General features: G+C 40.0%; 1 protein-coding gene across 2 annotated transcripts; it reads left to right on the forward strand.

Annotated features, from left to right (window-relative positions):
- Positions 1–573: 573 nt before the first annotated feature.
- Positions 574–19,924, forward strand: LOC142348291 (uncharacterized). 2 transcript variants are annotated; one of them, XM_075399586.1, is made up of 3 exons: positions 574–1,017; positions 18,868–19,047; positions 19,458–19,924. In XM_075399586.1, the coding sequence occupies exons 1-3, from the start codon at positions 805–807 to the stop codon at positions 19,464–19,466; spliced, it is 402 nt and encodes a 133-aa protein (XP_075255701.1). In that variant the 5' UTR covers positions 574–804; the 3' UTR covers positions 19,467–19,924. The 2 variants fall into 2 exon arrangements, with proteins under 2 accessions (XP_075255701.1, XP_075255702.1); XM_075399587.1 differs by having other exon boundaries at positions 18,868–19,018.
- The last annotated feature ends 2,667 nt before the right edge of the window (positions 19,925–22,591 follow it).

Below are 22,591 nucleotides of genomic sequence, written 5' to 3' on the forward strand. Positions count from 1 at the left end.
ATAAGAACATGTGCTCGTGTTTCTTTTTTTTTACAGGATTCGATTCACATTTTCGTTTTATTTTTTTTAGGAAATTAAATCTACTTTTCAAGAATGTAATTGGAAATTATGTACAATTTCAGCTTTTTAAACAGATAATCATAAAAAATTTATCAGCTGAAAAATTTTTTTTCAATAGCTATGATTGCTTTTTTTATAAAAAATAAGAAAAATTCATGACCAAAACCTCGACCCGGGAAAATCTCGGAAAAAAATTATTAGGGAAAATAGGTCCATAATCACTTAAATGATAACTCGTAATCCACTTTCGAAATCAAGTGAACTTTCCCTTTCCCTTTTCGGGTAGCCGAATGAGTGAAACGACAATCTTGCGACAATCTGCTTTTAATAGAAGTTTACTACATTAGCTTTTTGTTTGCCAATTTAATTGGGAAATGACTGTTACGCGTGTGTGTTTGTCTGTAAATTGAAGTTCAATAGCCAGCAATTATTGCTGCAAAAATTCTCGACTTGTTCAAATACAAATTAGCTCTGGTTATTTGTCGCGACTAAAAAGTTTCTTCAGGTATTTAAACTCGGAATTGATTTTCAGAGACCCCGAAAACAGTCAAGTTGATTCATGTGCGCTCATTTTGATCAGCATTCAGTTTCAGCACTGACATGAAATTGTGACCTAATAGCTTCAAGTTTGATTTTAATTTTATCGTTTTGACAATTTATCACACGCATCAAGTTTCAAATTTTCATTTACGTTGCTATTCTGATTTGATAAAATCTCACGCATCTAAATTTTAACGACCAGTAATGATTTCGAATCTGATAATTTTCATCGCCCTGCTTTCGCCCTTTTTGTTGCTGATGTCACAATTTGCAGAAGCAGCGAGTGTGTTTGTGGCTGTGAAGTCTGACTGGGAGAATGAGAGAGGGTACCAACCACAGGTTGAGAAGTGTGATGGCAAAGACTACTTCTTGTGTGCTCTCTTAATAGCTGGATGCTCTACCAAGTGCAGTGGAAACGTTAGAGGACCACATTTTCATTCCCTGTTACCAGTTCTAGATAGTACCGCTATCTTCCCTTCCCTGAAGAGACATGTACTTTTTTGCGCTGCCTAAAAACCCTAGTCCAGACCTGGAATTATGAAAACACCTATTAATTCCTGGTGAGGGTGGGGGGTGGTTGGGGTAAATATTGAATTAAATTACATGGTTGAGGACTCTAGTTTAAGTCGAGGCTAATTCTTTTCATTAACAAAAATGGGATCTATCCTGTTTTGGGCCTCGAGTTTTTTTGCGCCCCCAGTTACAAATTATATGTTGCTAAATAGCACATCACTATGTAAAAAAAATTGCACGTGCGCCTGCGGGGGGCGTATAAGATATAAGCCCACTTAGCTGCGGGGGCAAAACAGAATAGATCCCAAAAATGAGTCAAACTAGTTCCGCCATCATCTATCTGGGTTCGATCTCTTGACCTTCTCCAACCGTACCCGATGTTAACTAATTGCGCTACATGTCCCTAAATTTGAAGGAAGTTAAAAACAAGACATTGCCACCGTTGCGAGCGTAATTCCACGACACGCTTTATTCTCCAGCCAAATTGGAGGACGGCTGTTTTAGTTTCAGCCCAAATTGAGAACATCACTTAAAGTCCAGAAATTCTTTTCATACTATAAATCTATTCAGGGCAGTCTTTTCATGCTTTTTATCGGTCAAGGACGGTCCTTAAATAATTCCAGGTCTAGAGTAGGAAAGATAGTTTATACATTAGATCAGTGACGATAAATGCCGATCATAATGATCGATTTCACGTATTTATGTTCTTATTAAAAAAACAGAACGAAGGCTTCTGTTGAATTTAAATGCAATAGTTGAAATAACGCGCTTTTACATGCAAAACATTTTAATTGCACGAACAATACATGCTCGTGGATCTTTTCCGTTTGTGACCCCCCCCCCCCGCTTAGTTGGTGCATAATATTTGCACCCCTGCCGCACGTGCCATATTTTTACATAATGATTTACTATGTAATGGCACGTGCTTTGTAACTGGGGGTAGCATAACCTACTGGTAGTGCAAAAACGGAAAGGATCCAATTTCGTATATTTTATAAATTTTCTGGAAAAGAGAAAATATGTATGACGAAGCTTCATTCAAAATTAGGTGATTACCACCCTCAAGAAATTATCAAAAGCGAGGTGAAGCCGATTCACAGTGTGGTAATATTCATCAATGAACTCGCGCTGAGATCGAAACAATCGCTTAAATTAGGCTCGTGAGAGACTGTTTAAAAAACTTTTTAAAATTATCGTAGAATTTGAAAAACTGGGGTGAGGAGATTCCCTAATCAAATCCCAACAACGTGTAGATACGTGAATATTAAAAAAAGAACTAGAGTAGTGGTAACTTTGCAAGCCTATTATCCTATATAACAGAGAGGGTTATACCAGGCCCTTCTACTACTCCTAAGATTCAGATTGGAGGCAGCACTATTTTAAAAGAGCATTGATAAAGTTGGATTCAACTATGAGCTAAGTGTATGGAAAAAGGTAAACAATTATAAAATAGCTGGTACTGTCATTGAGAAGTATACCAAGTTCTCAATGCAACTAAGTAATACTAAGAGATCAACCTGTGACCCTACAGACTAATAAAATTGAGGATGAAGCGAAGTTCGTCTTAGCCCATTCCACAAACCAACCAGACGAGTATCAACCAAAAGAAAAAAGAACGCAAGATCTATTGCCGATCAGGTAATTCAGGGTTACTGCAGACCGTGTTAGGTGTCAACTTCGTTCGCCCATCAATTCTACATGGGTTAGTCTTACTCGCCAAGTATTTCACGAGCAGGCAACCCTACCCTCAGAGTGGCTTCACTTATTCAGTCTACAAAAGAGCGCGGCGATTGATACACTTAGAAACTCTCGTGTTGAAAGTGTCTGCAGTCACTCTCTTGATTTCCAAGTCCCGGATTTTAACTTAAACTAATAGTTGTTGATCTCTGTAAAACCACCTATGTTCCTAAGTAGCTATGTTATGTTTTGAATTAAAGCCAAACTATAACTTAAGGGATTAACAGACTTATAAATTAAAAATTGCAAAATTACCACAGACCTTATTCCTAACTACATCAAAGCTAGAATCAAACTAAGTGTATTCTACAACAAGTCTCCTAATTTTTTTTCTATTTCTCTATTCGATCTCTGAGTCTACACCGACTCTATCGAATAATCCTAAGAAGTTAGAAAAATCGACCTAAGGAAAGACCATTACCGCTGAGAATAACAGAGGTTGTTTAACAAACAAGTGAATTTAGAATCAAGAAATTGGGCTAGGAGAAAGGCTCAAAAAATAGCCGTATTTATACTAGCTTATCTTTTCATAACTTGAGATAATTGAGTACTGCGGGCTTAATTTAGCCTAATCGTTTGAGAAAATACCTTTTACGGGCCATAAATGTGGCCTGATTTCTAGGGGTTTTGTATATCCGTACGTATTATGTAAGGTCCAAAAATGCGTTACAGGTCATTTGTTCATGCCTAAATCTTCGAATAAAAATTTCAGTATACCTTCAAGGTGTTTCATTTACTAAGATTATCAGGTCCGAATGATATCGTTGTTTTAAAACTGGTACCAACATAGTTTGAGAGAATCAAATCATAACTCTAATCTTGATCTGTACAAATAACTATATTTTTCTTTGGTCTAATTTCGATTTCGGTTTATTGGGTTCAACGAAAAAATTTAAATGTTAGTTCTAATTTCTTTAATTTTTGTTTTCCGGTATTTCTTAAGTTTCAATTTCTACACTTCCCCCTCGGACTCAACTATTCTCCTGCATGGTTATAAATCATCACAAGTTTTTAGCGCCAAATGAGCAAATGGATTATGCGAGGAATACAAGGATACAAGGGTATAAGAGATTACAAGGAAGGTACAACTCTCATTAAAATGCGGACGACTCTAGTTTGCTCTGCTCTCTGACTCGATAAAGTAACTCCGTGCGCAGTGTTGGGTGGTTTTTGTCCGCTGTTTTGCCATAGATTTTGCTCATCATGTGAGGTCGTGCCCTCCGTTTGAAGCATAATTGTTTCCATTTCCAGAGTAAAATTATTGGGATTGTAAAAAAAGTGATAACCCATAAAAACAGTTCTAAGAAGCCTACTACATTATTAGCAGTTCCCCCAGCTGTGGTTTGTCTTGGTCGCTCTCTGTTGCTCCGATGAAAATATCGTACCAAACTTTTGATCGTTGCGGTGTCTATTTCAAGTGGTGGTTTTGCTTGTAGTTCGACTCTGACATGTTCTATTACTTTTCTTTGGTAGTCCATGGTGGTACTTAGGGAACTCAGCTCTTGGTTTTCTGGTATCGGCAGGGTGAACGCTTCCTCAAGTAGTGGGTTGAGCCCTACGGTCATAACCAGCCCAGTTTTTTTGCTGGAAGTTGTCAGTTGAGGGGCACAGAACCAAGCATTCATTAGATATCTCAGTTCTCCAGTTACAAGGAGGTTGTATGATGCAACTTTGGCATCCGCTCAATCTACTGTTCCTTAGGATGCTATCTGTGATTTCATTTATCCAGTATTTTGTGGTTTCTGACGAAATAAGAAATTTTCATTGCGCGAAATAGGTTGCAGTAGGCATTATCGGAAGGCGGATGATGTCAAATTTACAGGTCTGTAAAACAGCGGCTTCGTGACAGCGTCTGGTTCAACAAGTCTTAACGGTATTCTTCTGTTCGACATCTCCTGGAAAGCCTCCCGAACTTTGCAATTGAATTGCTTGAGTTCATACTTAAAGGATACTTCCGAATGAAGAGACACTAACGCGAAGGAAATGTTATTGATCACGCTTTGCGTTTGGAGGAAAAAGGTTAACACGTCGCTCCTCTTGTGGTTGCAGACTTGGGCCTGCGTTACTTGTTCCATATCGTGTTCAAGGTTGTTAATGGCTTTCTCTACGGTTCCGAAATTCCCAGCTGTATAGTTCAAGATAGTTTTCATTTGTTCCTGCTGTTATAAGTTTTTGTTGCCCAGGATGTGTATTATGTGATCTGTGATGCTCGACAAATGGTGTAGCTCGTATTCCATGCGGTCCAAGTGACTTGCAATTCTTCGCATTTTTTCTTCTGAGTCCTGACAAAGATGAAAGATGGAGAGCATTTTGCAAGTTGTTTTTTCCACTATGGGCTTCAAAACAAGTGCGGCAGCAGCTCCCTCTGCAAGCAACGTTATTGACCTTCTCTTCTTGTTCAAGAGTTCAGTAAAAATTGCAAAAATCTTCACATCTCGAATCAGCTGAGTCATTTCTTCTTCGATCTCGGTAATGCCTCTCCGTAGCGATGTGATCAGGGTATTCTGACTGTTTTTCAGGATGACGTTTAGTTTTTGGTTATTGCAGTATCCCTACTGCGTCTCTCTCCACACGTGAATTTTATCTCTCTGAGGATTTTCGAAAAATTTTTAAATGCGCCCCAGTCAGTGTCCAAGGGTTTAGGAAAGGGAACTGCAGTTTCGATCAGTTCTTTTGAATCAGCTAGAGCGATCGGAGTCTGTGGGACGAACGCAATGTTTGCTCGAGTTGTCACTTCTTCCGCTAGAGTTAACCGGATAACAAGAAAGAGAAAGCACCACTTCATCTAAATATTGCCAAAGTTAGAGTAAACTGCATTTGTGGCGACAAGTTTTTTTTTGATACTGAGGCTTCAGTTTTGTTTAAAAAAACTGCAATTATTATTTGGAACTAGGTTTTGTATTCAAACTGGTTCTTGTGCCCGAACTTTATGTTTGATTTTTGTGCATGACTCATGTGCCTCGTTCTTCTTTTTTGATTGTCTGGAAACCTTAATTAAATTAAGAAAAATTCAATTGATTATCATATATAGTCTGGGTTCTGTTTCGACGAGTGTTGCTATGCTTAAGTGCTATTTAAAATGTTAATCAAGTCTTTTTGAAACTTTTGATTGCTTTGTTTGTGATTTTAGCGAGGGTTTTGGAAGAAGAAAATTTTATTAGTCCACAGTAATTCTCTCTATCAAAGTGTTCACAGTACATTGATAAAAAATATTTCGGTAACGTTTCAAAGTTTTTAGTCGAGTTTGTTAGCAGGTTCGTCATGTGCGCTGTGATTAATGTTTTCATTCGTCATCGATTCCCTATCTGTTGGGGAATCGCTTTGCCCGCTTGGGGCGTCCCTCCGTGTTAGAGAGTAGGCTTGGGCTCGGTGTTTCGAAGTTGAGTGTCATTGGTGTCCGTTTAAACCCTTTCGCCTTATGAGGTATAAGGATGTTCTCGAACTCTGTAATGAAAGTCCTATCCGGGGTAGTGCTTTGTTGATCCGTTGTCTCTGGTGGGTCCGTTTTCTCTGCACTTGGGGGAGAGGGTTCCAGGTTGCCTTCTGTCATGCTTTCTCTCTCTCATCAAGCCCCGTCAGTTCAGTTGCCTGTACATCCTTGACGTCCTGCATCTCATGGTTTGCCTCTCGTCTGAGCGCAGAAGTTTTCTCCTGTTCCTCAAACAGATTGTGGAAGAAATCAATTTCTTCCTCCACCCATTTGTATCTAGAGGTGTTTCGATGATTTTCTGTGTTTCGACGAAAAAGTTTTCGGGTAGTGTTTTCCGAGAAGAGTCCTAGATTTACTGTTTCTTCCAAGTCTTCTACTTCTTCTCCAAATGGTTGTTTTCTTCTTGATGAAGGTTGAGTAAAGATCCTGCGTTGATCCGGCTCCTCTTTCATGGGTTTCAGCCTATTGTAATGTACATCTGCCATTGATTAGAACTTCCCGTTTTAGATATCTTGTAATGTACATCAGAAGTTTTCTCTAACACAACGTGGGGGCCATCCCACGGCAAGAAGAAATTTCCCGATTTGGCATTGTGGGGAGCGAACTGCCAACCTCGATAACCATTGCGGTAGCTTTCTCCAAAGACTTCTTTGTGGTATCCGTCTTTTTTCCTCTCTTGATTGCGTCCCAAGGTTTCTCTGGCGTTCATGTGTGCTTCAAGAAATTGCTCTTCCAACCATCGAGTGAATTCGTAACTTTGAATTTCGTGACTTGGTGCCTCAGGTAGGAGTAAATCGATTGGATATTTGCACTCTTGTCCGTAAACTAAAGAGAAGGGAGTATGCCCTTTTGTTCTGTGCACTGTTGTGTTGTAGACGAAGCTCTGATATGGAAGCATCTCGTCCCAAGTCTTCGGATTTCCCGCAGATTATTTCGAAATTACATCAGCAATAATCCAGTTGTGTCGCTCAACCATGCCGTTGCCTTGAGGGTGGTAAGGCGAGGTCTTTGTTTTTTTCATTCCTAACAATTTGCAGAATTCCAAGATAAGTTCACTGCAAAAGTTTGAGTCCTGGTCAGTGTGATTTGAATCTGGGGCCCCAAACAGAAGAATCCATTTGTCTACAATTGCTCTTGCCACAGCCTCGACAGTTGTGTTTTGCAATGGTAAGCTGACTACAAATTTGGTGAAGCAGTCCGTGAGTACGAGAATATATTTGTACCCGCCTATTTTTGTTTTGGTCACTGGCCCCAGTATGTCTGCGGCAATTTGGTTGAAACAGACTCCTACGTTGATTGTCTGCAATGGTGCTTTCCGTTTCTTCCCAGCTGTATATCGCGATTGACACATCAAACAGTTTTCACATTTCCTCTCGATGTCTTTTCTCATAAGTGGCCACCAGAAACGTTGCCTAGCTCTGTCGAGTTTCTTCTGAAAAGTGAAGTATCCCCTAATTATCTTAGAGTCGTGTAGTTGTTCTAGCGCTTTTTCCCGTAGACGTGTGGGCACCACGAATCGTCTGACATTAGAATTTGTTCCCTCAATTTGTGCCACTTTCCGTAGAGAACTCCCTCTGTCAATTCTAGTTGTTCCCACACACACACTTGAGTAACAGCGCATCCTCTTCAGCTGCAATAGCTGCTGTTTTCTTCACGTTAAGTTTCCCAAGGGACGTTTGCGGGCCGTTTTTGTCAGCATTGGCCCGTTTAATTGCAGGGTCTTGCGCTTGATGTTATCTTGCCGCTTCTTTGACCTCCTCTAGAACAATTTCCATTGATGTCTCGTCGTTGTTGAGAAAGGTTGCTTCATTTTTGCTGGATTAGTCCGGATTTGAGATCATTCAAATTCTGTTCAAGGTTGTTAATGGCTTTCTCTACGGTTCCGAAATTCCGAGCTGTATAGTTCAAGATAGTTTTCATTTGTTCCTGCTGTTATAAGTTTTTGTTGCCCAGGATGTGTATTATGTGATCTGTGATGCTCGACAAATGGTGTAGCTCGTATTCCATGCGGTCCAAGTGACTTGCAATTCTTCGCATTTTTTCTTCTGAGTCCTGACAAAGATGAAAGATGGAGAGCATTTTGCAAGTTGTTTTTTCCACTATGGGCTTCAAAACAAGTGCGGCAGCAGCTCCCTCTGCAAGCAACGTTATTGACCTTCTCTTCCTGTTCAAGAGTTCCGTAAAAATTGCAAAAATCTTCACATCTCGAATCAGCTGAGTCCTTTCTTCTTCGATCTCGGTAATGCCTCTCCGTAGCGATGTGATCAGGGTATTCTGACTGTTTTTCAGGATGCCGTTTAGTTTTTGGTTATTGCAGTATCCCTACTGCGTCTCTCTCCACACGTGAATTTTATCTCTCTGAGGATTTTCGAAAAATTTTTAAATGCGCCCCAGTCAGTGTCCAAGGGTTTAGGAAAGGGAACTGCAGTTTCGATCAGTTCTTTTGAATCAGCTAGAGCGATCGGAGTCTGTGGGACGAACGCAATGTTTGCTCGAGTTGTCACTTCTTCCACTAGAGTTAACCGGATAACAAGAAAGAGAAAGCACCACTTCATCTAAATATTGCCAAAGTTAGAGTAAACTGCATTTGTGGCGACAAGTTTTTTTGATACTGAGGCTTCAGTTTTGTTTAAAAAAACTGCAATTATTATTTGGAACTAGGTTTTGTATTCAAACTGGTTCTTGTGCCCGAACTTTATGTTTAATTTTTGTGCATGACTCATGTGCCTCGTTCTTCTTTTTTGATTGTCTGCAAACCTTAATTAAATTAAGAAAAATTCAAGTGATTATCATATATAGTCTGGGTTCTGTTTCGACGAGTGTTGCTATGCTTAAGTGCTATTTAAAATCTTAATCAAGACTTTTTGAAATTTTTGATTGCTTTGTTTGTGATTTTAGCGAGGGGGTTGGAAGAAGAAAATTTTATTAGTCCACAGTAATTCTCTCTATCAAAGTGTTCACAGTACATTGATAAAAAATATTTTGGTAACGTTTCAAAGTTTTTAGTCGAGTTTGTTAGCAGGTTCGTCATGTGCGCTGTGATTAATGTTTTCATTCGTCATCGATTCCCTATCTGTTGGGGAATCGCTTTGCCCGCTTGGGGCGTCCCTCCGTGTTAGAGAGTAGGCTTGGGCTCGGTGTTTCGAAGTTGAGTGTCATTGGTGTCCGTTTAAACCCTTTCGCCTTATGAGGTATAAGGATGTTCTCGAACTCTGTAATGAAAGTCCTATCCGGGGTAGTGCTTTGTTGATCCGTTGTCTCTGGTGGGTCCGTTTTCTCTGCACTTGGGGGAGAGGGTTCCAGGTTGCCTTCTGTCATGCTTTCTCTCTCTCATCAAGCCCCGTCAGTTCAGTTGCCTGTACATCCTTGACGTCCTGCATCTCATGGTTTGCCTCTCGTCTGAGCGCAGAAGTTTTCTCCTGTTCCTCAAACAGATTGTGGAAGAAGTCAATTTCTTCCTCCACACATTTGTATCTAGAGGTGTTTCGATGATTTTCAGTGTTTCGACGAAAAAGTTTTCGTGTAGTGTTTTCCGAGAAGAGTCCTAGATTTACTGTTTCTTCCAAGTCTTCTACTGCTTCTCCAAATGGTTGTTTTCTTCTTGATGAAGGTTGAGTAAAGATCCTGCGTTGATCCGGCTCCTCTTTCATGGGTTTCAGCCTATTGTAATGTACATCTGCCATTGATTAGAACTTCCCGTTTTAGATATCTTGTAATGTACATCAGAAGTTTTCTCTAACACAACGTGGGGGCCATCCCACGGCAAGAAGAAATTTCTCGATTTGGCATTGTGGGGAGCGAACTGCCAACCTCGATCACCATTGCGGTAGCTTTCTCCAAAGACTTCTTTGTGGTATCCGTCTTTTTGCCTCTCTTGATTGCGTCCCAAGGTTTCTCTGGCGTTCATGTGTGCTTCAAGAAATTGCTCTTCCAACCATCGAGTGAATTCGTAACTTTGAATTTCGTGACTTGGTGCCTCAGGTAGGAGTAAATCGTTGGGGAATCGCTTTGCCCGCTTGGGGCGTCCCTCCGTGTTAGAGAGTAGGCTTGGGCTCGGTGTTTCGAAGTTGAGTGTCATTGGTGTCCGTTTAAACCCTTTCGCCTTATGAGGTATAAGGATGTTCTCGAACTCTGTAATGAAAGTCCTATCCGGGGTAGTGCTTTGTTGATCCGTTGTCTCTGGTGGGTCCGTTTTCTCTGCACTTGGGGGAGAGGGTTCCAGGTTGCCTTCTGTCATGCTTTCTCTCTCTCATCAAGCCCCGTCAGTTCAGTTGCCTGTACATCCTTGACGTCCTGCATCTCATGGTTTGCCTCTCGTCTGAGCGCAGAAGTTTTCTCCTGTTCCTCAAACAGATTGTGGAAGAAGTCAATTTCTTCCTCCACCCATTTGTATCTAGAGGTGTTTCGATGATTTTCTGTGTTTCGACGAAAAAGTTTTCGTGTAGTGTTTTCCGAGAAGAGTCCTAGATTTACTGTTTCTTCCAAGTCTTCTACTGCTTCTCCAAATGGTTGTTTTCTTCTTGATGAAGGTTGAGTAAAGATCCTGCGTTGATCCGGCTCCTCTTTCATGGGTTTCAGCCTATTGTAATGTACATCCGCCATTGATTAGAACTTCCCGTTTTAGATATCTTGTAATGTACATCAGAAGTTTTCTCTAACACAACGTGGGGGCCATCCCACGGCAAGAAGAAATTTCTCGATTTGGCATTGTGGGGAGCGAACTGCCAACCTCGATAACCATTGCGGTAGCTTTCTCCAAAGACTTCTTTGTGGTATCCGTCTTTTTTCCTCTCTTGATTGCGTCCCAAGGTTTCTCTGGCGTTCATGTGTGCTTCAAGAAATTGCTCTTCCAACCATCGAGTGAATTCGTAACTTTGAATTTCGTGACTTGGTGCCTCAGGTAGGAGTAAATCGATTGGATATTTGCACTCTTGTCCGTAAACTAAAGAGAAGGGAGTATGCCCTTTTGTTCTGTGCACTGTTGTGTTGTAGACGAAGCTCTGATATGGAAGCATCTCGTCCCAAGTCTTCGGATTTCCCGCAGATTATTTCGAAATTACATCAGCAATAATCCAGTTGTGTCGCTCAACCATGCCGTTGCCTTGAGGGTGGTAAGGCGAGGTCTTTGTTTTTTTCATTCCTAACAATTTGCAGAATTCCAAGATAAGTTCACTGCAAAAGTTTGAGTCCTGGTCAGTGTGATTTGAATCTGGGGCCCCAAACAGAAGAATCCATTTGTCTACAATTGCTCTTGCCACAGCCTCGACAGTTGTGTTTTGCAATGGTAAGCTGACTACAAATTTGGTGAAGCAGTCCGTGAGTACGAGAATATATTTGTACCCGCCTATTTTTGTTTTGGTCACTGGCCCCAGTATGTCTGCGGCAATTTGGTTGAAACAGACTCCTACGTTGATTGTCTGCAATGGTGCTTTCCGTTTCTTCCCAGCTGTATATCGCGATTGACACATCAAACAGTTTTCACATTTCCTCTCGATGTCTTTTCTCATAAGTGGCCACCAGAAACGTTGCCTAGCTCTGTCGAGTTTCTTCTGAAAAGTGAAGTATCCCCCAATTATCTTAGAGTCGTGTAGTTGTTCTAGCGCTTTTTCCCGTAGACGTGTGGGCACCACGAATCGTCTGACATTAGAATTTGTTCCCTCAATTTGTGCCACTTTCCGTAGAGAACTCCCTCTGTCAATTCTAGTTGTTCCCACACACACACTTGAGTAACAGCGCATCCTCTTCAGCTGCAATAGCTGCTGTTTTCTTCACGTTAAGTTTCCCAAGGGACGTTTGCGGGTCGTTTTTGTCAGCATTGGCCCGTTTAATTGCAGGGTCTTGCGCTTGATGTTATCTTGCCGCTTCTTTGACCTCCTCTAGAACAATTTCCATTGATGTCTCGTCGTTGTTGAGAAAGGTTGCTTCATTTTTGCTGGATTAGTCCGGATTTGAGATCATTCGAATTCTTCCAAAATTGTTATGGCTGCAGTAGTTGCTTCAATCGTCAGTTTCAGGAACTTCTATCTCGGGTTTTTTGAAATCGACAGTTTCCGTGGTCATCTGGGTCTCACCAATCTGGGTTTGGCCGGAGTAATTACTCTCCTCGTCTGTCGACCAGTCGAGTCCAAATTTTCCTCTGGATGCCCGCTCTTCCGTCACAGCTCTTCCGGAAGCTTATACTGTAAGGAATTTCATATTCGTCGTCATTGTCTCTGTCCTGCGGTTGAGTTTTATTTTGATGTGGTAACTCGGAGTCCTACTCTGTGTTCTGAGGTCCGAAATCTAAATCCGTATCCGTTTCAATCTATTCTGTAGTCTCATCTTCGAACTCAAGCCTGGTGAACGTTAGAGTTTTTGCCATTTGAATTTTGGGGGCTGGTGCGTGGGTTAGTTTTATATCTGTTGATGAACCTGGGTAGGATTCCAGTGAAGTCACCATTTGGATATGCCCGAGTGTGTCGCTTAGACTTTCAGCTGGGGGCAGTCGCCGAATATTTCTTTCTTCTCCTCTTCAGTCAATTCGGGAGTCTAGCTACACTGCCGTTAAAGTCCATCTGCGTTTCCATGTTTCCCACCAGGACGATGAACCACCTGGATGTCAAACTATTGAAGCTTTTGTAACATTCGAAAGATCATTTCATCGTTATTTTGCCTGAACAGCCATTGAAGTGAAGCATGGTCTGTTCTCAACAAAAACCTTGTTTCCCATAGGTATGGTTTGTACCATTTTATCGCCTAGATTACAGCTATTCCCTCCCGTTTTGTTGTTGAATATTTGCATTCGGTTGGTGATAGCACTCTGCTTGCAAACGCCACTGGATACTCAAAACCATCTATGACATTAGAGAGTACTGCGCCCAAACTTGTCAATTGCGTCTGTATCTAACACGAATGGTGAGCTGTAGTCTGGATGCGACAGAACCGTGCTCTCGATCATTGCTGTTTTCAGGTTCTCGGAAGCAGCTTGACAGTCCGTTGTCCAGGTGAATCTCCGGTTCTTCTTCGTGATCACATGTAGGGGTTTTGCTATCCCGGCAAAGTCCTTTACGAATCGACGATAGTAACTGCGGAATCCAATGAACGATCTCACTTCTGTAATATTTTCCGGTCTTTTCCACTCTTTCAAGCCTCTGATGTTTCCTTCATCGGATGAAATTCTTTCGGCACTGAGTTTGTACCCCAAGTACTTATATGAGTTTAGTATAATTTGCACTTCTTTGGCTTAAGTTTCAAGTTTGCTTTCCGTAGAGCTTCAAACATAATTCGGAGAAGTTCTTCCTCTGACTTGCTGAAGCCCAGAACATCGTCCAGAAATATGAGAACAAAACTGGAGAGGCACTCGTTAAAGATTGCTGCCATCAAACGTTGAAATGTGCCTGAAGCATTGCACAGTCCAAATGGTAGTCGCAAGAACTCGTAATGACCACCGTCAGTGGTAACGAAAGCAGTTTTTGGTATCGCTGACTCTGCTAGTGGGACCTGCCAGTATCCGGAGGCTAAATCCAGGGTCAAGAAAACTTTACCTCCGTGAAGATTATCAAGGAATTGATCGATTCTGGGTACTGGGAAAGCATCTTTTCTAGTTACCTCGTTGAGTTTTCTAAAGTCTACACACATTACATTGCTCCCGTCTTCTTTGTTACGAGTACAATTGGCGCTTTGTACGGGATTTTAGATGACCGGATTATATTCCTGGAGAGCATATTGTCTACTTCCTGTTTCACAACTGCCATCTTCCCGGGTGCTAATCGATAGGGAGAAAGTTTTATTGGGCCAGCGTCTCCAGTATCAATCTCGTGCTCCACTTAATGTGTCTGACCCAACTCTGCATCGTTTAGAGCAAAATCGTCCCGAAAAGTGGCAACGATACTCAATATCTTGAAGCCAGTTTCGTGTTCTGTCGAGTCCGATTTCACAAGGTTCACATTTGTTCCGCCTCGTCCTCTGATGGTGGTGGCATGGGACAATTGTTTGTTTCTGTTTCTCCAGGTCTCTGGGATTGAAACTCACTCTCCGCGCCGCACACCTTGACTTGTGCGGGTTTTTCTGTTTTCCAGAGAAATTTCAAATTTACTGTATTTCTTTCTGTACCCATCATTAGTTGCCTTGACTGAAAGTCGATCGACATTTGATTCTCCTGCAATATAGGTGTCCCTAAGATCAACGGTACGTCTGAACGACCATTCCCGGACCGAGTGCAAGAATTATGGCGAACTTTTCTAGAATGCGGAACGGGTCGTTTGTTGCAGATAAGACTGTATCGTGGAAGTCAGACAGTTACATTGGTGGTGAATAAAGTTTGTATGCTTGTTCAGATATAATATTCACATTACTGCATGGGTCGAGCAGTGCCCTGTGCATCTTTTCGCTCAGTTTTGCATCAACATAAACAGTAGGTCAAAAAATGTCACTAGATTTCTCGATTCTTGCACTGTTGAAGGTTTCATGTCATTTTGCTCTCTGCAGGATCATCTTAACAACTGGCTGTTTTTCGACGTTTTAATCTTCTTGTCTTCTCGGGGTAGTGCTTCGTTCCGGGCATCGACTTGCAAAGTTCCCCCAGTCCTGACCATGATAGCGTTGTACGTTGCTGTTCTGATCAAACCTGGCAGGGCTGCGTGACGCTCTAGGGTCTGGAGCAAGTTCTATTAAAAACCGGCTCTGTGTATCTAGAATTCTTTCCATGATTTGCGTGTGACGTTCTTGCTGTTCCAACAATTTGTTGAAACTCCTGATCAGATTTTCCATCAAGTCCCATGCCCATATTCGTCGATAAATCTGGGACTTCGGCTTTTCTCCCATTTTCTTCGTCGTCACCTTGCGTCCAACGTGTGTGTCCTGTTTGTCTTGGTTGGAATCAGGCGTCCTCAACTTTCGCAGTTACTTCGAGGGCTATGGCTCTTTGCGCAGATGAGTCGAAAGTATCCGGATCTTCTTTGAGGAGGGTATATCGTATCTCACTGTCCAACAATCCATCAATAAATGCGTCCATATTTGCTTGTTATATTCCGGCTGCATTCAAATGGACATTTGCTGCTTTGCCCAGTTTTCGGACTCTTCGTGAGAACTCTTGTATGCTCTCCCCTTCATTTTGCTGGAGGTTCTTGAACTCGGTTCTGGCACTCCTTGCATTAGGAAAGTCTCCAATTCGGTTGTTGAGGGCATTGAGCACAAGCTCGATCATTGGGGCTGGTTCTCCTTGTACCTGATTGATGTACTGATACGGGAGTTTGTTGTACTCGTCAAGTGCGTAGTTGTTCAAGCAAGTGGGGAGGACCGCTCGCTGACTGCGTCATCTCAATTTCTTGCCTGAGACATTGCTTCGAAATGGCGTATCCATCGCTGGAAGCAGTCGAAGTCTTTGCTCGGATAACGTAAGGGAAATAAGAGTTGGCGCAGCCACTACGATTTGCTGCTGGGTGTTATTGTTGTTTGCGTTTGACATTTGTATAGTGTTCACGTTAGGAACGTTAGATGATTTCTTCCTCAAAAAGATATTTTACTTTATTGCCTTTGTTTTATTTTGTTTCAAGAACCCCCAGTCCGTGATTTGTTTTGTTTTTACGAAAAAGTCAAAGAAACAGAATCTAATAACTATAAAATAACAATTTGAAATCTCAGTAATCCATACGTTAAAACTTTTTTTGAATTGTGTTCAAATAGTCAGTCAGTTTTCGTTTATACGGTCTTGATGTAAGCTATTGTGATTATGATTGGTCTTTCTTATCTAGTGTTTCGTAAATAAAATTTCTTCTCTTTTTGTTCAAAGTTTCTTCTTGAAGTTTCACTGACGGCACGTTAGCCCTGATCGCGTTCTTTGTTTTATATAGAAAAATTCCCCTTCTTTCGCTAGCTTTAACAGTAACGCCGGTGACCTTTTCTAACAATAAATCCCTCTGTGGTCGCCAATGTAGAGTTTGAAAAACTGGGGTGGGGAGATTCCCTAATCGAATCCCAACAATTTGTAGATACTTGAATGTTCAAAAAAAGAACTAGAGTAGTGGTAACTTTGCAAGCCTATTATCCTATATGCCAGAGAGGATTATACCAGGCCCTTCTATTGCTCATAAAATTCAGATTGGAGTCAGCACTACTTTAAAATAGTATTGATAAAGTTGGATTCAGAGTTCTCTAGCTTCAACTATGAGCTAGGTGTATAGAAAAAGGTAAACAATTATAAAATAGGTGGTACTGTCATTGAGAAGTATACCAACTTCTCAACGCAACTTAGATCAATCTGTGACCTAAGGACTACCGAAAATGAAGATGAAGCGAAGTTCGTGGTAGTTCACTCCACAACCCAACCAGACGAGCATCAACCACGAGAAAAAAGAACGCAAGATCTATTACCCATCAGATACTTCAGGGTTACTGCAGACCGTGTTAGGTGTCTACTTGGTTCGCCCATCTATACTACATGGGTTAGTCTTACTCGCCAGGTCTTCCACGAGCAGGCAACCCCACCCTCAGAGTGGCTTCACTTATTCAGTCTACAAAGTAGCGCCGCCATTGATACTCTTAGAAACTCTTGTCTTGAAGGTGTCTGCAGTCACTCTCTTGATGTCCAAGTCCCAGGAGATTTTAACTTAAACTAATAGTTGTTGATCTCTGTAAAACCACCTATGTTCCTAAGTAGCTATGTTATGTTTTGAATTAAAGCCAAACTCTAACTTAAGAAATGACTACTCTTATAATTTTAAAATTGCAAAGTTACCACATACTTTATTCCTAACTAAATCAAAGCTAGAAACAAACTAAGCGTATTCTACATCAAGTCTCCTAACTATTTTCTTTTTTTTCTATTCGATCTCTGAGTCTACACCGACTCTATCGAATAATCCTAAGAAGTTAGAAAAATCGAACTAAGGAAAGACTATTACCGCTGAGAATAACGAAGGTTGTAAAACAAGCAAGTGAATTTAGAATCAGGAAATTGGGTTAAGAAAAAGGCTCAAAAATTAGCCGTATCTATACTAGCTTATCTTCTCAGAATTTGAGATAATTTTATCCTGGGGGCTTAATTTAGCCTAATCGTTTGAGAAAATACCTTTTACGGGCCCCAAAATGTGGCCTGATTTCTAGGGGTTTTGTATATCCGTACGTATTATGTAAGGTCCGAAAAATGCGTTCCAGGTCATTTGTTCACGCCTAAATCTTCGAATAATAATTTTAGTATACCTTCAAGCTGTTTCGTTTACTAAGATTATCAGGTCCGAATATCTTTTGTTTTAAATTTGGCACCAACTTAGTTTGAGAGAATCAAATCATAACTCTATTCTTGATCTGTACAAATAACTATATTTCTCTTTGGTCTAATTTCGGTTTATACGGTTCATCAAGAAAATTGAAAGGTTTGTTCAAATTTCTTTAACTTTCGTTTTCCTGTATTTCTTAAGTTTCAATTTCTACAATTGTTTGTATGGCAAACCAGACCGAGGTGTCAGTGTTTAAAAACGCAAACATTTGTAAACTAGCGGTGAATGCGTAGACTCTATGTAAGATCTACGCTAAACGCGTTAAAAACGAGTTTCTAAACTCTGACACTTCGGTTCGGGTTCATGCTCCTCTTTCATAAGCCCCTGCTCATCTTACATAAATTAGCCAAAACTAATCGCCCCTTGAGTCAATTTGAGTTGCAGACTAAAATAGGTTCGGCTGTTTTCATTTTGTAATTTTTTACTACTCCGAAAGTAGCGGCCTATTTGACTGTTGTGATTTCAGTTTTGTACTTACTTAACTGGGAAAGGTGGCGCATCGAGAAATAATATTAACCACATCTATACCAGGAACAAATTTTTAATAGCAACGGATAATGTCTATAAATTCCCAATTGTGCCATTGCTATCACCTTGTGGTGCACGTAAATAATACATCTAATCGATTAAATCAACTTGTAAATATCAGTGTTATTATGGACCTTGTTTAAAGATTGAGTTACGTGCGAGATACGACAGCAGTGACAGTCAGCAAAACGAGTTATTTGTTTCAAATGTGAGAATTTCGGTCACTTCATCCATGCTAACTGTATTTCAGCAAGCGTGGATGGATCTTGTAACTGTTGTCCACGCTATCAGTGTTGTCGACGTTTAGACTCTAATTTCGCCGATATTTAACAACGTGGAAATTTCACTAATTGTACAAATTATTAAGAAAGCAATTAGCGGTATTTCAGTTACCAATACAACGCCCCTTTAAGAACAGTTACGTTTCAGAATTGTGTCATAAGTAATTTAAATTAATTTATGTATTTTGATTTTATGTAATTTTGTAATTGATTTTATGTAATTAAACTATGTCTTAAAAAAAATAGGGGCTTCTTCAAGAATTTTATGATTAATTACTTGCTAAAAATTATTGGCACGTTACCTTTCCCCCGAATTAGAGTGACAAAAAATGCTCTTCTTGTCAGTGTTTTCCACAATTAAAATACCTATTTTCACCGCGGACATCAGTGACAGAAATTGAAATGTTTGGACGATCTATTGTCACTGTTGTCCACAAAAGTCGCCAGAAAACCTCAGAATTATAAAAGTATACTATTGGCTACACTATTGTATACACCGTTTCACGCCTTTCGGATATTATAGGGAGACGTCTACAGCTGTATGGTAAATTGTCTCATCATTAAGAATCAGGATTGTGTCAAATGCATCCCACAGTACAGAAGACATCCACTTCTATCTCTCACGGGCAGCAATGTTGTGGATGATGACTCTAGACTGTTCGGAGGAGCCCAAGGTGTGAATAAAGCTGAAAGATTTCAGAAGGTTGAAAAGACAACCATTAGAAAATTTTTTGAACTTAAGATTGGAACTGTTTCCTGGTGGTGGATTGTGTATGTGTGTGTGTGGGGGGGGGGGGGGCGAAGATAAGAAGCAATGTGAAAGAAAGCAGGAGAAAATAATTCAAAGAGACAACCCAAGTTCTAGTATAAGATTTGGCCGTTTGATAGTAAAAAGAATGGTTACCAGTTTGGCAGTTTCCTAATTAGCACTGTGGGCTCGTAAGTTACAAGAAACTGGCGGTTCGGACCCCACGAGAAAGGACTAAAAGAAAAGCTCAAGTTCGAGAGCTTAAGATCAGTTTCTGCTATTGTTATAACATTCTAGGCTTGCAAGTAAGATGCTGGTTCGAATCTAGCTGTGGTCCTTTTGCACAGTAGTTTGCACTTGCTTAGACCAACTAAGAGAAGAGAACACAAATAACCAGCTGTGACATGAGAATATGACCCTGGAAACAACTGTTGCTGGGCTACGTGTGATGAAAACTCATAAATTCTCAATGCAAATGTCCTGTACTGGATACAACAGGAACTGAACTTTGGAATAAATTAATTTCATGGCTCCTTATTACAGGCCAGAGCAGACAATAATACATTTTTTCGCATTCCGAACAAATTTTTTTGATTTGACTCGCCAAACTTTTTATATGCTTTAATTCATGGGTTCGTCAAAACCCTTAATTTTTAAATTCAACCTAGATTCGCGCATAAATTTGTAAAACCTGCTCTGGCTTGTAATGTTTCCTTTTCCTTTTAACAAAAAAACAGTCACCGCTCTGATCCAGCATCATATTGTGGTCCAGATCTTTAACTATATAATATTTTCTTTTAAATTTATTAAATTAAATTATATTAAAGTTTTATCACATGATAGACCGAACAGAAGTGATTTTCGACACGAGCCACATAACACAAATTACAATCATACAAAACACTCGCAATCAAAGGAAACTAATATATCTAATCTAAATCAGTCATACCTGATATAATAATAAAGTATATTTCTCTCTCTCTCTACTCCGCTCTTGTTTTAGTATTGAGATATACGTTAGACTTTAGCATTTCCGCCGGTGCACTGTCTACTGAAGCTCAGATAGAAGAGTAACAGACTAGAGATCTAGAACTTTAGTTAGTCAGGTAAGCCTTAAGATTTGACTATATTCTTGAGACACCATAAGACAGAAGTAGAGTAACCTCTCAAGGTAACCCTACCTCAGCACACGTCTTGAAGGTGTCTGCAGTCACTCTCTTGATGTCCAAGTCCCAGGAGAAACTTAAAATAATAGTTATTGATCTCTGTAAAACCACCTATGTTCCTAAGTAGCTATGTTATGTTTTGAATTAAAGCCAAACTCTAACTTAAGAAACGACTAGACTTATAAATTTAAAATTGCAAAGTTACCACATACTTTATTCCTAACTAAATCAAAGCTAGAAACAAACTAAGTGTATTCTACATCAAGTCTCCTAACTATTTTCTTTTTTTTTCTATTCGATCTCTGAGTCTACACCGACTCTATCGAATAATCCTAAGAAGTTAGAAAAATCGAACTAAGGAAAGATTATTACCGCTGAGAATAACTAAGGTTGTAAAACAAGCAAGTGAATTTAGAACCAGGAAATTGGGTTAAGAAAAAGGCTCAAAAATTAGCCGTATCTATACTAGCTCATCTTCTCAGAACTTGAGATAATTTTATCCTGGGGGCTTAATTTAGCCTAATCGTTTGAGAAAATACCTTTTACGGGCCCTAAGTGTGGCCTGATTTCTATGGGTTTTGTATATCCGTACGTATTATGTAAGGTCCGAAAAATGCGTTCCAGGTCATTTGTTCATGCCTAAATCTTCGAATAATATTTTTAGTATACCTTCAAGGTGTTTCGTTTACTAAGATTAGCAGGCCCGAATAATATCTTTTGTTTTAAATTTGGTACCAACTTAGTTTGAGAGAATCAAATCAAAACTCTATTCCTGATCTGTACAAATAACTATATTTCTCTTTGGTCTAATTTCGGTTTCGGTTTATACGGTTCATCAAGAAAATTGAAAGGTTTGTTCAAATTTCTTTAACTCTCGTTTTCCTGTATTTCTAAAGTTTCAATTTCTACAATTGTTGGTATGGCAAACCAGACCGAGGTGTCAGTGTTTAAAAACCCAAATATTTGTTAACTAGCGGTGAATGCGTAGACTCTTTGTAAGATCTACGCTAAACGCGTTAAACACGAGTTTCTAAACTCTGACACTTCGGTTCGGGTTCATGCTCCTCTTTCATAAGCCCCTGCTCATCTTACATAAATTAGCCAAAACTAATCGCCCCTTGAGTTGTACTTACTTAACTGGGAAAGGTGGCGCATCGAGAAATAATATTAACCACATCTATACCAGGAACAAATTTTTAATACCAACGGATAATGTTCCGTCTATAAATTCCCAATTGTACCATTGCTATCACCTTGTGGTGCACGTAAATAATACATCTAATCGATTAAATCAACTTGTAAATATCAGTGTTATTATGGACCTTGTTTTAAGATTGAGTCACGTGCGAGATACGACAGCAGTGACAGTCAGCAAAACGAGTTATTTGTTTCAAATTTGAGAATTTCGGTCACTTCATCCATGCTAACTGTATTTCAGCAAGCGTGGATGGATCTTGTAACTGTTGTCCACGCTATCAGTGTTGTCGACGTTTAGACTCTAATTTCGCCGATATTTAACAACGTGGAAATTTCACTAATTGTACAAATTATTAAGAAAGCAATTAGCGGTATTTCAGTTACCAATACAACGCCCCTTTAAGAACAGTTACGTTTCAGAATTGTGTCATAAGTAATTTAAATTAATTTATGTATTTTGATTTTATGTAATTTTGTAATTGATTTTATGTAATTAAACTATGTCTTAAAAAAATAGGGGCTTCTTCAAGAATTTTATGATTAATTACTTGCTAAAAATTATTGGCACGTTACCTTTCCCCCGAATTAGAGTGACAAAAAATGCTCTTCTTGTCAGTGTTTTCCACAATTAAAATACCTATTTTCACCGCGGACATCAGTGACAGAAATTGAAATGTTTGGACGATCTATTGTCACTGTTGTCCACAAAAGTCGCCAGAAAACCTCAGAATTATAAAAGTATACTATTGGCTACACTATTGTATACACCGTTTCACGCCTTTCGGATATTATAGGGAGACGTCTACAGCTGTATGGTAAATTGTCTCATCATTAAGAATCAGGATTGTGTCAAATGCATCCCACAGTACAGAAGACATCCACTTCTATCTCTCACGGGCAGCAATGTTGTGGATGATGACTCTAGACTGTTCGGAGGAGCCCAAGGTGTGAATAAAGCTGAAAGATTTCAGAAGGTTGAAAAGACAACCATTAGAAAATTTTTTGAACTTAAGATTGGAACTGTTTCCTGGTGGTGGATTGTGTATGTGTGTGTGTGGGGGGGGCGAAGATAAGAAGCAATGTGAAAGAAAGCAGGAGAAAATAATTCAAAGAGACAACCCAAGTTCTAGTATAAG

The sequence above is a fragment of the Convolutriloba macropyga genome, chromosome 10 (assembly GCF_964194025.1).
Source record: "Convolutriloba macropyga chromosome 10, txConMacr16.3, whole genome shotgun sequence".
NCBI lineage: Eukaryota > Metazoa > Xenacoelomorpha > Acoela > Convolutidae > Convolutriloba > Convolutriloba macropyga.